Genomic DNA, 16725 nt, shown 5'->3' on the forward strand with positions numbered 1-16725 from the left:
AAAGAGAAGGATGATGTGAAAGAGAGAAAAAAATTTTTTAAAAATCAGAAGAAAAAGAAAACGAGTAATCTGAAAACCGTAAAGGATGTTAAAAAGGACGAAAGTGAGGTGAGAGTGGTGGAAGGGAACGATATTGAGAGAACAATTGAAACCGGAAATGGCGATGCAGGAATCGAAAATGGAAAATATCGAAAGAATGAATGATAGCGAAAGTTGGATGCATGTTGGACCGAAAGTACAGAAACACAGAAGGATGAATGAGAGTGAAAGTGAGAAGAGGGGGTCGAGAGTTAGAAAATTAGAAAGATTAAATGATAGAGAGAATGTGATGTGAGATTCGGAAGTTGAATTGGATTGGATGAGGCAGGAGATGAAATGGATGCAGAATGAAATTAAGAATATTCAGGTAAAAACTATTAAAACAAATCTTGATGACATGAAAGAGTTAACGAAAGATGAGCGAGTGACGATGCATGGCGACTCCATTATAAAAGGTGTGCTGGATGATAGGATGCATAAGGTATGTTTTGTAGATGGTAAAATGAGTAGAGTGATTGATGCATTGGATATGAGGGTGGGAGCAAGCAAAGGAGTTGATTGTTTTAATAGTAACGAATGATTTGACAGAGGACAAAGAGCACTTCAGAATGGATATCAGGAGGCTGCTTAGAAGAATAAAAGAGAATAGTGTGACAGGAAGGGTAGTGTGCATGTTGCCTAGGTATGACTGTATTGAGATGAGGCAAAGAGCAAGGATTATGAATGATGAGGGGAGCGAGCAGAGGAGTTGATTGTTTTAATAGTAACGAATGATTTGACAGAGGACAAAGAGCACTTCAGAATGGATATCAGGAAGTTGCTTAGAAGGATAAAAGAGAACAGTGTGACAGGAAGGGTAGTGTGCATGTTGCCTAGGTATGACTGTGTTGAGATGAGGCGAAGAGCAAGGATTATGAATGATATGCTGGCTGAAATGTGTCAGGAGATGGGAGTACAGTTTGTTAATGTGTGGAATGAGTTTGAAGGATGAAGTGAACTATATCGGAGCGATGGACTGCATTTGAGTGGTTATGGTGTTAGTCGCGTGGAGAGACTGCTGCTGGAAAGTAGAGAAGTGAGTAGACAGAATGAATCAGATCAAGTGGGAAGTGATGAAGTGATGTGGAAGAGCAGGAGAGTAAGACAGGAGAGATTGAAGAGGTGGTTATGAATGGGGAAGTGAGTGGTATGAGTATAGAAAATGAGAGAATGGGTGTGCAAGAGGAGCAGGAAATGGAGAGGCTCAGGGTGCACAGGGGTACACAGCATGAGAAAGGTGGATGCTCCAAGAGGAGGGGAGCATGTGTAGGCAGGAAAGGAATGGAATGACCAGGGATCAAGAGGAAACAGTTGGAATTGAAAGGGATTTTAAAATGAAGAAGCAGAAAGGGAAATGGCCCCAGTCGAGCATGGAGAGATCACATTGAGTAAGTGATAGTATCAGTGGAACTAGCTGTAGATCCAGAAATGAGCTGTTGTGTTTGTATACAAATGCTAGAAGTATAAGAAACAATGCAGATGAAATGGTTGCACTAATTGGGTCTGTTTACCCAAAGATTGTCGGAATAAGTGAGACATGGTTGGAAGATGACGACATCCTGACAGGAATAGAGATGGAAGGGTATGATGTGTTTCGTGAGGATAGAAGGGGTAAAAAGGGAGGAGGAGTGCTATTGATGATAGAGCAAGAGTTATATCCATACAAAGTAGAGATGCAAGAGGGAAATAGTGCCAGTGGTTTTGAGGCAGTATGGTATGAGATAGAGGTGAATGGAATCAAATACTTGGTTGGATGTTGTATAGACCAGGTAATGTGGATGGTGGTGATAATGAAATGTATAGTCAAATTAGCCAAGCAAATAAGAAAAGGGGATCATAATGGGTGATTTCAATTATGCCAATATATAGACTGTAATAATTAGATAGCAACTGGAAGTAAAGCAAATGAGTTTCTTGGGTTTTTGAGGGATAACTACCTCAGACAGTGTGTAATAGAGGGCACACAAGGATTGAGAGTCTTGGATTTGGCCACCTCATCAGAGGATGTAATTATAAATGAGGTGTCAAATCATCCACCAATTGGTGAAAGTGACCATGAGGTGATTACCTGGGTGATTGCCAACAGTGTGAGGACCTTTGTGAGAAAAGGGTATATGTGGAACTACAAGAGGGGTGATTATGAAGAGCTCAATAGACAGCTTGCAGGTGTAGAATGGAATGAGGAGTTAGCTAGAAAAGAGAATAATGCAGCTTGGAGGATTTTCAAAAACTATCTAGTAGATGCAATGTCTAAATTTATTCCAAGCATCAGAAGGTTAAATAGGGTAGGTGTGAAATGGATGAATAAAGAGATTAAGCATGCGATACAGAGAAAAAGGGTAGTGTGGAGGCAGCATAAGAGAAGTGGAAATAACCAATTCCATGAGGTCTACAAAGACCAGGCAAGGAGGGTGACTTGATTGGTAAGGGTAGCTAAAGAGAGGTATGAACAACAGTTAGCTAATGAAGCCAAAAAGAATCCTAGGGAGTTCTTTCGATATGTAGCCAGCAAAAGAAATAATGATTATGGAAGGATGACATTGGTTGGAGAAAATGGTCCAAAGACAGCTGTTGCAGAATGTGTGGTGGAGATACTTAATGAGCAGTTTATAAAGGTCTTTCAATCCTGTGAATGTGACTTCATGGAGAGATTGAAAGCAGTTGATGATTGGGAGGAGAGATTGACTGTAAGTGAGCAAGAGGTGTATGGGGAGTTGAGTAAACTAGGTGTTAATAAGGCTGTGGGACTTGATAATATATTGCCACGTATTCTGAAGGAATGTGCCAGGGAATTGACACCTGCCTTAACATATTTTTTTAATATGAGTCTTGCATTCAGTCAAGTTACTAAGGAGTGGAAGGAGGGCAAGATTGTGCCACTTCATAAAGGAGGTGATCGAACTCAAGCATCAAACTATAGGCCTATCTGTGTGTCAGGTGTTGTGGTTAAGTTGTTGGAGAAGCTTGTGAGAACTAGGATCCAGAGTTGGGTTGACAACAATCGTATTATCTTTGATGGATAGCATGGAATTGCCAAAGGGAGGTCATGTTTTAATAATCTACTTACTTATTACAATAAAGTGACTGCTTTCTTGGATAGAGGAGAAAGATACACAGTAATATACTTGGATTTTGCAAAGGCTTTTGATAGAGTACCTCATGATAAGTTGACGGTCAAACTAGAGCAGATGGGGTTGGATATTAGACTAGTGCATTGGATTGGAGACTGGCTATCTGATAGGTATCAACAAGTTGTGTATGGGGAGCGATATCCAGGAAAAAAAAAAAGTCACTAGTGGAGTGCCTCAGGAGTCTGTTTTAGGGCCATTACTGTTTAACTTGTATATTAATGATATTGGTGAAGATTTGGATGGAGATATTCAGTTGTTTTCTGATGATGCGAAGTTGGGACGAACCATGAAGTGTAGTGAAGATGTTGTGACCTTACAGGAAGCCTTAAATAAATTGTGTGATTGGGCAAGCAAATGGGGATGTGAGTTCAATGTTGCAAAATGTAAGGTTTTAAAATTTGGAAAACAAAGATGGGATGCAGAATTTATGCTTGGTGAGGATATATTGTTGGAGGTAGAGGAAATAAGAGATCTGGGGGGGGGGTGATAGTGGATAAAGATCTGAAATTTAGGGGAGACACAGCCACTTTTGATGCAGAGGACACCGACGTGTAGAAGTAGGGAGATTCTTGTTCCGTTGTATAAGACTTTGATTAAGCCACACATGGACTATTGTTCCCAGATTTGGTCACCTGGTTTTCATAAGGATGAAGAGATGTTGGAAAGGGTCCAAAAGGCGACTCACTAAGTTAGTTTCTGACCTCTGGAATGTCGAGTATGAGGAAAGATTGAGAAGTTGTCATTTGCAGAGGCTGGTGGATAGGAGGGAGAGGGGGAGATATGATAGCGACCTACGAGTTGGTAAAGGGTTGTTATAGGATTAATGGTGGAGAAGTTTTACATAAAATAGAAATAGGGGGAGAACCAGAGGTTATCTCTCGAAACTGTATAAAGAGAATGTGGTAGGGAAGTGAGAGGCAGGTTTTTTTCGTGCAGAGTTGTGAATGATTGGAATGCCTTGTCTGAGAGCGTGGTGTCTGTAAGGAGTTTGAGTGTGTTTAAGACAAGGTATGATGAGCTGTGTGTTATAAAAGGATCTCCCAGATGAGTCTTTGACTCCATGAGGTCTTGGGATAATAATAATAATAATAATAATAATAATAATAATAAATGACATCAAGGTATTTAGTGAACAATTTATAATGGTGTTTCATCCTCATTAGGGTGAAATGAAAAACTCAGTTATAAAAATTGGGAGAGAATGAGTTAATTGTAAGCAAGCGGGAGATTAATGAATTAAATAAGCTTGATGACAAAAAGTCAATAGAATTTGATGGCATATCAACACAGGTCTTAAGGGATTGTTCCAGCGAGTTGGCAGTATAATTGGCAGGCGTATTTAATAATAGTCTTACAACAGCACAGGTCCAAAGGGATTAGAACGAAGGCAAAATTCTTTCTCTACATAAAGGTGGTGATAAGGCTGTGGCTACAACTTATAGGCCAGAGTGTATATCTGAAGTTGTAGTTAAGGTATTGGAGCAGTTCATGAGAATTGGGATACAGAAATAGGTTGATAACAGCAATATTCTCTGTGATTGCCAGCATGTGTTTGTTAAAGGGAGATCATCGTTTACCAGGTTACTTTATGCACTATTACATGGTGACTCATGTATTGGACAAGGGAGATGCATATACAGTGGTGAATTTAGATTTTGCCAAACCTTTTGATAGACTGCCAAATGACAATCTGTTAAATAAATTGAAATGGATGGGATTGGATAATAGACTGGTGAACTGGATCAGTGACTGGCTGTCAGATAGGTATCAGAAAGTTGTATATAGTGGTGCAGTATACTAAAAGAGGAAAGTCACTGGTAATGCACCGCAGGAGCCTATGACTCTGGACAGATTATCTTACTGGATCGAGATGGGAATCAGGTGACCAATGCAGATGACATGGTTGCGAGCTATTTAATTATCACTTTATTAGAGTGGTTCATCCTAGTAGAGCCTGCTGGAGGGTTAAGGAATGTGGAAGGGTTATAAGTGAATGAAAGGGGTGTGCTCTGAAAACTGAGTAAGCTAAATGTTAGTAAGTGGAGGGGGGGGGGCTAAATGGAATTTTAAGGGATTGTGTTGTGGAACTGACTGTGCCATCAACTTGCTCTTTAATGAAAGTTTTGCGATGGGACAGGTTCCAGAAGAGTGGAAAGATGGTAAGATAGTACCATTGCATAAAGGTGGTGGTGGTAGAATGGAGGTAAGACTGTTTGTATTTCTTCTGTAGTTGTTAAGACTTTAGAGAACTTGCAAGAACTCCAAAAATCCTATACAGTATTGGGCAGATCAGGACATTATTATTTATGCAGGCCAGCATGGATTTGTTAAGTGGTGTTAATTTTTAGTAATCTGGTTACTTTTTACAATAGTATAACAAGAGCAGCAGATGAGGGTAAGGTATGCACTGTAATGTTTTGGATTTTGCAAAGGCATTTGCCACGGTGCTACATATCAAGGAGGGTAAGATAGTGCCATTGGTTTTTTTAGTTGCAACACATAGATTTAGATATCAGGTTAGTGAATTGGATTGGTAACTGGCTTTTTGATAGATATCAGAAAGTTATATATGAGGGAGAAGCAACAGGGAGTAGGAAGGTTATATATTGGGTACTGGGACCATTACTGTTCAATCTTTATGTCAATGATATTGTCACAGGACTACATGAAGATATTCAGTTGTGTGCAGATGATGTGAAGCTTGGGATGGCTATTAGTAATAGTGCTGATGTTTTGACTATTCAAGAGGATTTAAATAAACTGGAAAGATGGACAAATGATTTTGCGATGTTATTTTAATGCAACTAAATGTAAGGTTTTGAAATTGGGAACTACAGATGGGATGCATCATACTTACATGGTAGAGTTATACTGGAAGAAGTGCAGGATCTTGGGGTGACTGTAGATAGAAATTTGAATTTCAGAGGACAGATGGCAAAAGTTGTGAAAACATCTCAAAGAATTGCTGCAATATTGAGAAGGACATTGACCATTACAGATAAAAGTGTGGTAGTCGAATTATATAAAGTTTTGTATATAAAGCATATCATATAAAGCACATTATATATTTTGTATATAAACCACAGAAATCCATACCACATCTGGATTTTTGACAGGATTTGAAGGGATGAAGTAACCTTGGAGAGGATGCAGAGACAGATAACAAAAATTATATCAGAACTGTACAATCTGGATTATGAGTACAGACTTGAAGCAGACCACAGAGTATTGTGTATACAATACAAAGGGTAGGGGATATGATTAAGTCATTTAAGCTGTTTAAGGATTATTATCACACTAACAGTGAGGTGATTTCACATATGGTAGAATAGGGGAAGGAACAATGACAAGGGACCATCCCTGTAAATTACAAAAGTAATTAGTGAGTAAAAGGGTAAGTGGTAAGTTTTTTGCACGGAGAATGGTAGGAACATGGAATTTATTGCCTGAGAGGATGATGGAAGTGCCAATTGTGGATGGGTTTAAGAAGTGGTATAATAGACTTTGTATTGATGAGTTGTGATTCCGTGGAGGTCAGGAAAATAATTTATTTTCCTCATTTATTTATTCTAAATCCAGCTCATGAATTTAGAATAAATGAGAATAAATAACCTTTGTGTTTTAATTTTGATAGATTCAGTATTGTTATTTTATTTATTTAAATTCTTTTAGATAATTAAGGGAGAAATTACCTTCACTGATGTTCACTTTCGTTACCCAAACCGAAAAGATGTTGCTGTTTTAAAAGGACTCTCTCTTAATATGAAGCCAGGCCAGACTTTAGCCATAGTTGGTCCTAGCGGTTGTGGTAAGAGCACTGTAGTTAGTCTCATCGAGAGGTTTTATGATCCCCAGAGAGGAAACATAGTAAGTTTTACTTTGTAATTGATTATAGTCATTAGTTATTGATAATATATATCATGCACTTGCCAAAACAATTTCATTATTAGGATAGGAGCTTCTCTCAAGATTCTAAACTACCAAAAAATAAATAAAATAAATTTATGTGCTGTATTTTTTTAATAACTTCTGTGATTTCTCTATAAAACGAAATTTTACTGATGATTAATTAAATGCATTGGAATTCCAACTTCATTGGAATTTTAACTTTTTTATATTGATCCCATATAAGGTTGCAGAACCCATAACACATTAGTGCTTTATGCAAGCAGAGGAAGGAAATATTAATATATTCTTTTGGAATATCTGGAAATTATAGCCTCCATAGCTCACTCAGATTCAGTGATGCCCTTTGTTTGGAAAGAGTTGATTCAAATCCTATCTAGGATATGAAGAACCTTCATCGGGAAGGTGACTTAGCCAGAGGTGGCTGGGTTTTACATCTCACCAAACAGGCAAACAGGCCAGAATAACATTACAATTGACAGATATATACACACTATGTCAATAGGATTAACTTCCATATCAGAGCAGTAATCAGGTTTCCAACATGCAAGGGATAATGGGATATTTGGAAGTTATAGCCTTTGGGGAATATATCTGAGGAAGCCTGTTAAAGAGAACAGAAATAGAGGGAATAAAGAGCAGATTGTGGATAGTGAATAAATGTTGAGTAGCTCTTTGCTTGCGTTATCACAGCTGTAACACAGAAGTAAAAGACTGGATGCTATTTCATTGAAAAGTGCCTATGGGAAGTACCTATTGAAAAGACAAGGCAGAAACTGACTGTGAGAAAGCAGTTGGAGGGAGTCGTTAATTAGCCCATTTGTTCTCTTTTTGAAAGTATCAAGAATTTTTTTTGCAAAGTTAAGTATGTGTGTGTGCAGGCATTTATGAGGCAAGTGAGTACATTCATAACAGCACAGGTGTTATGAATGTAGACACATTGAAACAGTTTAAGGCACGATTGGATGAGCATTGTGTGCAATAGTATGTACCTCCCATGATGAGTCTCTGACTCCATGGAGATCAGATGATGATGATGATAATAATAATCTGAACATTATCTAGGGAATCTGCAGATTAATGGAAATCCTCACCTTAGCATTAACATATATATATATATAATTGCAATATTTCTAAGTCTTTTATTTAGGATTTTACTGTAAATTTTGTAACCTGTATTTAATAAACTCATTCCTCTGTAATTTACACAATCATATGTGTCTCCTTTCTTAAATATAGATATAACCTTAGCTTTTAACCAGTCCGATGGACCCTCACATTTCCTTCAAAGTTATTTATTAATTTTAAGAATCTGTGATCTAAATATTCTCCACCATATTTCCAAAGCTCTGTATTCTGTATCTGCCATCTAATCCAGTTGATTTTCTGTTTTATGATACCTTTTTGCTTCTTTTAGTTCTTCCAATTTTATTCGTTAGTCATTTTTATTACATTTATTTAACTTTTGTGTAGTTCCTCATAAAATTGTTCAGAATCCTCTTTCCTACCTTCTTCAGGGACATATACTCCTATGATTTTGTTTTACTAATTCTAATTCCTTTGTTGATATGCTAAGTACATTCCATGTGGCTACTTTAAAAATGTCTGAGATTCCTAGTTGTTTACCTTTTGTTTACAAAATGCCAATTTGACTTTGTCAAAATATAGAAAATAATAATAAAGTTATAGCAGTCATTATTTTCGTTGTCATCTCCTTTCTAAAAATATCAATATAATGCAATTGTGCATAAAGAGGTTGCAAAACACATGCCCAATACACAATGGTGCTGTGTATTGGGCATGTGATTTAGTGAGAAAGAAGGAATCTGTTGAGCTGACTTTCAGGTGTTCAAGAACATCAACTGTTCCACTCTTCATAGTCCATGAGGAAAGCATTATGGGAAGGACTGTTTCAAAGAATAGAGGTGTATGGAACGAAATAGGAAGATTCTCATTCTCCTCTTCTCAATTGGTGCAACAAGTTTGAAGCTGAATTATGTAGGAATGTTGACTGGTTGCTGCTCATGTTTTAAATATTTAGAGAAAATTGAAGAAATGGTGGAAGCCATTTTGGTAATTCAACACCCATAAAAATACTGATAGAAAAGACAATGCAGAAACAGAACATTCATGTAAGAACCAGAAGACAGGAGGAAGTCTGTGAGAGAGGGGAATCACCTGTTAAGCAGATTGCTGCCTCTGTATAGATCAGTCATTTTTAGAGAGGTTTTTAATGCATTACCTGAAATATAAAATCAGTATTCTAGGGTTGGATAGATTTGGGATTAATACAGTGTTTGGAATTGTGCAGGTTGTGCAATACCCATATACGGTACTAACGTACTATAGGTTGACCAGCCAACCTCTTGTATATGGGCCCAACATAAAAAAAAAAAAAGGTCAGTAGTGTCTTTAACAGAAGAGGACACAAAGTTTTTTTGAATCCCGAGAAGGCTATATTTGTGATCTGTTTATGCTGGGAAAGGCTACATATTTAAGTTAGTCCAAGAAGTGAAATTATCAAAAGTAAAGAGACATGAAGTGAGATTTTTCTAATGAGAGATAAAACAGGACTTTTTATAGTATTAACTTCACTACATTATCTTCACCCTACTGAAGATTGATATAAGGAAATCGGTGTTTAAGACATTGGTCATAGAAGATCTTGAAGGATGAATGATTTGAGCTGGTTTATTAAATAAAGAAGAGGGATGGAGTTTGAGTCCAAAGCTTTTAGCTATTTAGCAAACCATAAGATTGTGGCATGGTAAGGAAACCTGATGAAATGCTGAGAATGTCAAGAGAAATTACATGCATTTTGTCAAAGTTATCCATTGTCTGAAAGATAAGTAGGGTTGGCCAGGACGGTGTGGAATGAAAGTAACAGAATCCATGTTGGATTCAGAATTGATTTCTAGGATTCCAAGTAGAGAAGTTGACTTTTGCTGACCTTGTTTGTTGTCTGAGAATTGAGATGAGAGCAGTAGGATGATAATTTGGTGCCGAACTTTTATTTCCATTTTTAGGGATGGGTTCGATATAGGCTTGCTTTCATACTGTTGGGCAGGTGCTAGACAAGTATATCTTTATCAAGCAGTATAGGATTGGTGTTAAGTCTGGAATACAGTTTTCAGACATTGGGGAAGGATGCCATCTGGACAGGCAAATTAGTGTGGTGTCCAGATGCTGTAAAAAGATCAGAGGAGGCCTACAGTATTTGTGATATAGTTGGCGATTTTTCTTAGTTGCCTATAGGAGTGGAAAAAGAAGACTGATGCCAAGAAGTGAGATGCACCTTATGCCTTATCTTTGGATGATATTGGTACAGTATCATTAGAATATGAGAAAGTATGGAGGAGTAAAATTTGTACCCAGTAATGTTAATAGGGACCAAGAATTGCTTGACTGCCATTTGAACAGTGAAATTTTATTTATTTTATTTTTATTTTTTACAAATATTGTGGGCTGTAGTTCAGGCTGAGTGCAAATATTTTGACTTGAGCTGTTTTATCTTGGATTGCTTTGGCACACTTAATGAACAATGAAGTGTTAAGTAGTGGTTGACCAGCCAACCTCTTGTATATGGGCCATATACATCCCATAATTCTTACTAGATGAAGTCTCTCATTCTAGTAAGAATTTTGGGATATTTGGTTGGAGCAAGTGTTCAGAACAGAGAGGCAAAAATGGTAATCAGACCATCGTAGTGCCAGAGAACTAAAAGAGGCTGAGAATGGCTGAGTGAAAATTGGTCTGTAGAAAAGGAAACCTGGACAAGGTTACGGTTGGAATTAGTAACATATACTGTATATGTGGAGGAAGGACTGGTTATGAAAAGGTCCAGGATGTTGGAAGACATGAAAATTATCTGATATTCTGATTGATATGATAGATGGTCAAGCTGTATTAGATCTTATCTAATACAACTAATCCAGTATAGAGAATGATGATCTAGAACAATGGTATCCAACCTTTTGGGGTGTGGGCACTGGATATCCTCATATCCAGTGCCCACACCCCATATCCAGTGTTGTCTGACCATATAACCTAAGATGGTCTCCATCTAACTTATACCATCATCATTTGCTCTTGCACTGTGGACAATTTGAGAAACACAAATATGGCTTTAATGTCTTGCCTGTCACCATCTCCCCAGATTTTATGCTGCTGAGAGCTTATAGGTTGTTTTGAAATATCTTTCATTATAGAGTTTAGATAAGAGAGAGTATTCTACTGAAATCCCATTGGTGCAGTATGTTTGATGGAGGTAGACATGAATTCTCTTTCCTTCTTGCCTCCATAGGACATGAGAGGTTTAATGAATCTATGCCTGGTTGGCCGAGTGGTTAGCATATCTTCTCTCCAGCAAAAAGGCTGTGGATTCGAATCCCACCATGGGCATGGATGTTTGTGAAAATACTAGTGGTGGTGGTAGGCAATACATGACGCTGGTGTAGATGATGATGATGGAGACAGATAGATGTAGAGTAGGTGCCCTCCCTCGATGAGGCTTAGGACTTCCTGGAGATGTTGTGTAATAATAATAGTAATAATAATGCCCTGGCACATAACAGCATCTAAAGGTTGTAAAAAGACCAAATTTTTATTACTCATCTTTCTCCACTTTTTTTTTAAATTCAAGAATTGTATATTGAATATGATATGAATCACATGACTAATTACTTTGTTTACTTCCTTAGAAAGTTGATGACTTTGATATTCGTACAATAAACCTACAGTATTTAAGAAGTCATATTGCCATGGTTAGTCAAGAGCCAATACTTTTCAATTGCAGCATTAAGGAAAACATAATTTATGGTTGTGAAGGAAAATTTACGAAGGAAAATATAGAGGCAGCAGCTCATACTGCAAATATACATGATTTTATTACAGGTCTTCCAAATGTAAGTTACCTTTTATGAAAATAAGTTTTAATTAAATCTAATGAAACTGTTGATAAATAACATCTCATGAGCTCTTACAGTTAATACCAGTGTTAAAGATTTTCTTTCTTTCTTTCTCTCTCTCTCTCTCTCTCTCTCTCTCACTCTCTTTACTGAAAACTGTCATCTTTTTGGATTGCAGTAGTTAGATTATAGAAATTACCAGGCATTTATTCTGTCGCATAAAACTCTTATAAACAGTATGAATTTATTTGCAGTTTTAATATAAGAACTTAATATTTCAAATCTTGTATACCTATTATTGCATTGCATTGCATATTCAAGGATATATCATCCAAAAAAAAAAACAAGCAAGTAAAACTAAATACAAACTAGTCTTAATGCTACACACACAAACAAATAAGATCAGTGTTGTAAATTCCAACTGACTGGCTTGGGTGAATGTTCTGAACGTGCTATGTGTGCACCACACATACACACACCCAGAAATTCATGAAGAGATAATTTTTTAGCAGCTTGTTTATTTGAAATAAATTTATTTATTTATTATTTATATCAAATATTTATTTGAAATAAATAGTTGTGAGCTGTTACAAATGTCAAGACATTCATAGTGTGAATATAAATCACATAAGGTAAGTTGCTGTCACTTCATATGTTGACTTCACATGTATGAAGAAAGAACAATGTGATTCCCTATGCATAGTTTACGAGACATTTATTATTATTTTATTATTTTTATTATTTTCTCCCAAGACTTCATGGAGTCAAAGACTCATCTGGGAGGTCCTTTTATCACACACACACATCTCATCATACCATGTCTTAAACACACTCAAACTCTTTACAGACACCACACTCTCAGGCAAGGCATTCCAATCATTCACAACTCTGCACGAAAAAAACCTGCTTCTCACTCCCCTACTCACACCCTCTTTATACGGTTTTCAGGGATGACCTCTGGTTCTCCCCTGATCTCCCACTATTCTCTGTAGAACTTCATTTGTGTGCATTTTTAATGGCTAAAGGTGAGTGGGGATTATGCAGCACATGCCCTGGCCTATTTACACCAATTGAAATATGTGTGGGAAATTTAAAGGTGTATGGATCTCAACAGCACAGGTAGTTTAGTTCTACTCAGTAGATTATTTGCAGCTAGGAAGAAGTGCAGTGTAGTTAGTTATTCCTTGTGGGTTCCTGTTAGATAATATGTATTTTGTTTTTCAAAACTGACATTTATCTTTATCCTTCTTGACAACTCAAAACAATGTTGAAGATATTTTGTGTGCACCTTTTTCAAAGCAAGAGTATAAGATCAAGTTAAATATTGTTAGAGATGGTAAACCATTAGCATTTACATCTCATGTATCTTGACAAGAAATTATTCTTATTTAATCCTTTATCCAAGTGTAAGCAAACAAAGTTTGCACGTGAAGTATCTTCATAACTAGGCTATTTGTATATTGAGGCTAATAACTTCACATTAATTCCCTTAGTATCCCATAATGCAAACACACTTACTTTAGGATGTGTATAATGTTATGCATTTTGGAAAGGGCCACTACCCAGACCTGTATCAACCTTTATTTAGGTACTATTAATGTGCAAGGGTGCCTCTCCAAAAACTCTGAGTGATCTATACATCACTCTTAATCTAACTGGGTAATCCTTAAGTATCACTATTAAAATCATCACTCCAGGACAGGAAAAACCTGCCACCAAGTAAAACTGCTCTACTCTCCTAGAAACAAACAAGCCCAAAGAGAAACATTATTAAATGGCATCGGTGGAAGCCAGACCCAGAAGTAGATGCCACGGTTAAAGTAATGCAGAACTCGTATATATACCATATAGCAGAAGTGAAAAGGTATAACACATTATTAAAATACTCTGGATGAGAGTTGTTGAAAGTTTTTTCACTTGGTTATAAGTTAAAGTTGCCAAGAAATTATGTTCTTGTTTAATCCTTTATCCAAGTCAACCTTGGTATCTCTTCTGGGTCTGGTACCCACTAATGAGACCTCAATAAAGAGCAAAACTGGTCTGGGTAGTGGCACTTCCCATAATGCATAGCATTATACACTCCTGAAAGGATGTGTGCCTTACATTATGGGATACTAAGGCATAATGTGCCTTACATTATGGGAAGCTAATGTGAAGTCATTAACATCTAGTCATGAAGATAATTCATGTAGTCATAATACTCCAGTAGAGCAGTTTAGTCGGCCTGGTTGGCCGAGTGGTTAGTGTATCCGCTCTCCAACCAAAAGGCTGCAGGTTCGAATCCTGCTGCAGGCATGGGTGTTTGTGATTGTCTGTGAAAAATAGTGGTGGACAGTAGATAGCGTTGTTGTATGTGATGCAGTTCGCTGTAGTTGGTGGATATGAGTGGTGGAAATGGAGAGTTGTAGAGTAGGTGCCCTCCCTCGATGAGTCTTTGGACTCCTTGGAGGTGTCACGTAATAATAATAATAATACTTCACACAAGCTGTGTTTGCTTGCACTTGGATAAAGGATTAAACCAAGAATATTATTATTAACATCTGACCTCCATGGAGTCAGAGACTCCTTGTAGTAAGTACTCACTGTTGCACACATGTTCATCCAACCATGCCTTAAACTGATTCACTGTGTCTGCATTCACAACAAACTCAGGCAACGCATTCCACTCATCAACCATAATGAACCTTCTCCTCACTCCTCTGCTCACACCCCCCCCTTATATAGTTTCTACCAACGGCCTCTTATTCTACCCACCTCTCCCATTCTATGAAAAATCTCTTCCATATCAACCTGATAACAGTCCCTGACTAACTTATATGTCTCAATCATATCACCCCCTACTCCTCTTATTCACAATTCTTTGCAATTTGCATTCTCTCAATCTGTCTTCATACTCCCCATTCCAAAGACCACTTACAACTTTGTGAATCTTCTCTGGACCCTTTCTGACATATCCTCATCACTACAAAAAAGCAAGTGACCAAAACTGTGCACAATAATCCATATTAGGCCTGATCAAGGACTTATACAAGTCATCATAACCTCTTTATTTCTGCACATCAGGATCCTCTGCATCATTGCTATTATCCAATGTCTTCACAACTTGCACAATGTGGTCCGTGAATTTCAAGTCTTTGTCCTCCACCACTTCCAAATCTCTAATATCCTCTACCTCCTTTAAAATTTCCCTGCCAAATGTATACTTTGCATCCCATGGTTGCTTACCAAATTTCAAAACCTTACACTTTGCAACATTAAACTGACAGTTCTTACCTGCCCATTTATGCAATCTGTTTAATTCTTCCTGTAAGGCCATAACATCTGCTTGATTCTGCATTGCTCTCACCAGTTTTGCATCATCTGCAAACAGCTGCATATCACTAGTTAAGCTCATCCCAGTTTCATTAATATACAAATTGAACGGCAGTGGTCCCAAAACTAACCCCTATGGCACATCACTAGTGACCTTCCTCTTTTAGGATACTGCACTCCCATATGCAACTTGCTGATACCTATCTGACAGCCATTCACTGATCCAATCCCAAGAAGCCTGTTATCCAATCTCATCTGTTTCAATTTATTTAACAGCTTGTCATGTGGCAGTCTATCAAAAGCTTCTGCAAAATCTAAGTATACCACTGTATATGCATTTCCTTATCCAAGGCATTTGTCACCTTGTTATAGTACATAAGTAAGTTAGTAAAACACGATCTCCCTTTAACAAACTCATGCTGATAACCACAGAAAATACTGCTGTTATCAACCCATTTCTGTATCCTACTTCTCACTAACCTCTCTAGTACTTTCATCACAACTCCAGATATACAGATTGGCCTATAATTTGTAACCACAGCCTTATCACTACCTTTATGCAGTGGAACAATTTTACCTTCTTTCCACTCCCTTGGAATCTGTGCAGTTGTAAGACTTTTATTAAATAGGCATGCCAATGCTACTGCTAGTTCCCTGGAACATTTCCTAAAGATGCCTGGTGATATGTCATCAAATGCTATCGCCTTATTGACATCAAGGTTATTTATTTCCTTATATACCTCCTGCTCACTCACAATTAAGCCATCCTCTATTCTGCAGCAGTTATCATTCTGCCATTTTCATCCATTAATATCATCTTACCATACCGTAATCATTTTCCTTCTACTTGACACATATCTAAACTTACTCTCTAGGGTTTTTCTTTGCCTGATTTGCCAGTTTCTGCCAGTAAGGATAGCAAAAGTGCATTACTGCGCTTTTGCTGTCCTTACTGAGTCACTCTCCTGGCTTGTTCTTTATACTCTTCATGTAACTGATTATTCAGCCTTTTGACCTTCGGAATACATTCACGTATTGATGCTGTTATGTATTTCTTTGTCAGTTCCCAAGTAGAATTTATTCCCTTATTGCTCAAACTCCTCATTCCGTGCCAGATGATCACTTTCACCAACTGGAGGAAAGTACAAAATCCCACTCACAATTACCTCCTCTGATGAAATGATCAGATCTAAAACTCTCAATCCTTGTGTGATTTCTTTTACATGCTGCCTAAGATAGTTATCTCTCAAGAACTTGAGAAATTCATTTTCTTTATTCCCAAATGCTCTCTCTCTCTCTCTCTCTCTCTCTCTCTCTCTCTTCATTTAAATCTATACTGCCATAATTAAAATTGCCCATAATAATCACCTTTCCTTTGTTTACTAATTCAA

General features: G+C 37.4%; 1 protein-coding gene across 2 annotated transcripts in view; it reads left to right on the forward strand.

Annotated features, from left to right (window-relative positions):
* Positions 1 to 16725, forward strand: part of LOC150105338 (ATP-dependent translocase ABCB1-like) — a 417983-nt gene that overhangs the window by 376477 nt on the left and 24781 nt on the right. For both annotated transcript variants that reach the window (XM_090394721.1, XM_090394720.1), the window contains exons 24-25: positions 6882 to 7076; positions 11816 to 12019. In XM_090394721.1, the coding sequence (XP_090250847.1) occupies positions 6882 to 7076; positions 11816 to 12019 (399 nt within the window). The remainder of the gene's footprint in view (positions 1 to 6881; positions 7077 to 11815; positions 12020 to 16725) is intronic.

The sequence above is a fragment of the Typopeltis vanoorti genome, chromosome 6 (assembly GCF_054136105.1).
Source record: "Typopeltis vanoorti isolate ZY-2024b chromosome 6, IOZ_Tvanoo_1.0, whole genome shotgun sequence".
NCBI classification, from domain to species: domain Eukaryota; kingdom Metazoa; phylum Arthropoda; class Arachnida; order Uropygi; family Thelyphonidae; genus Typopeltis; species Typopeltis vanoorti.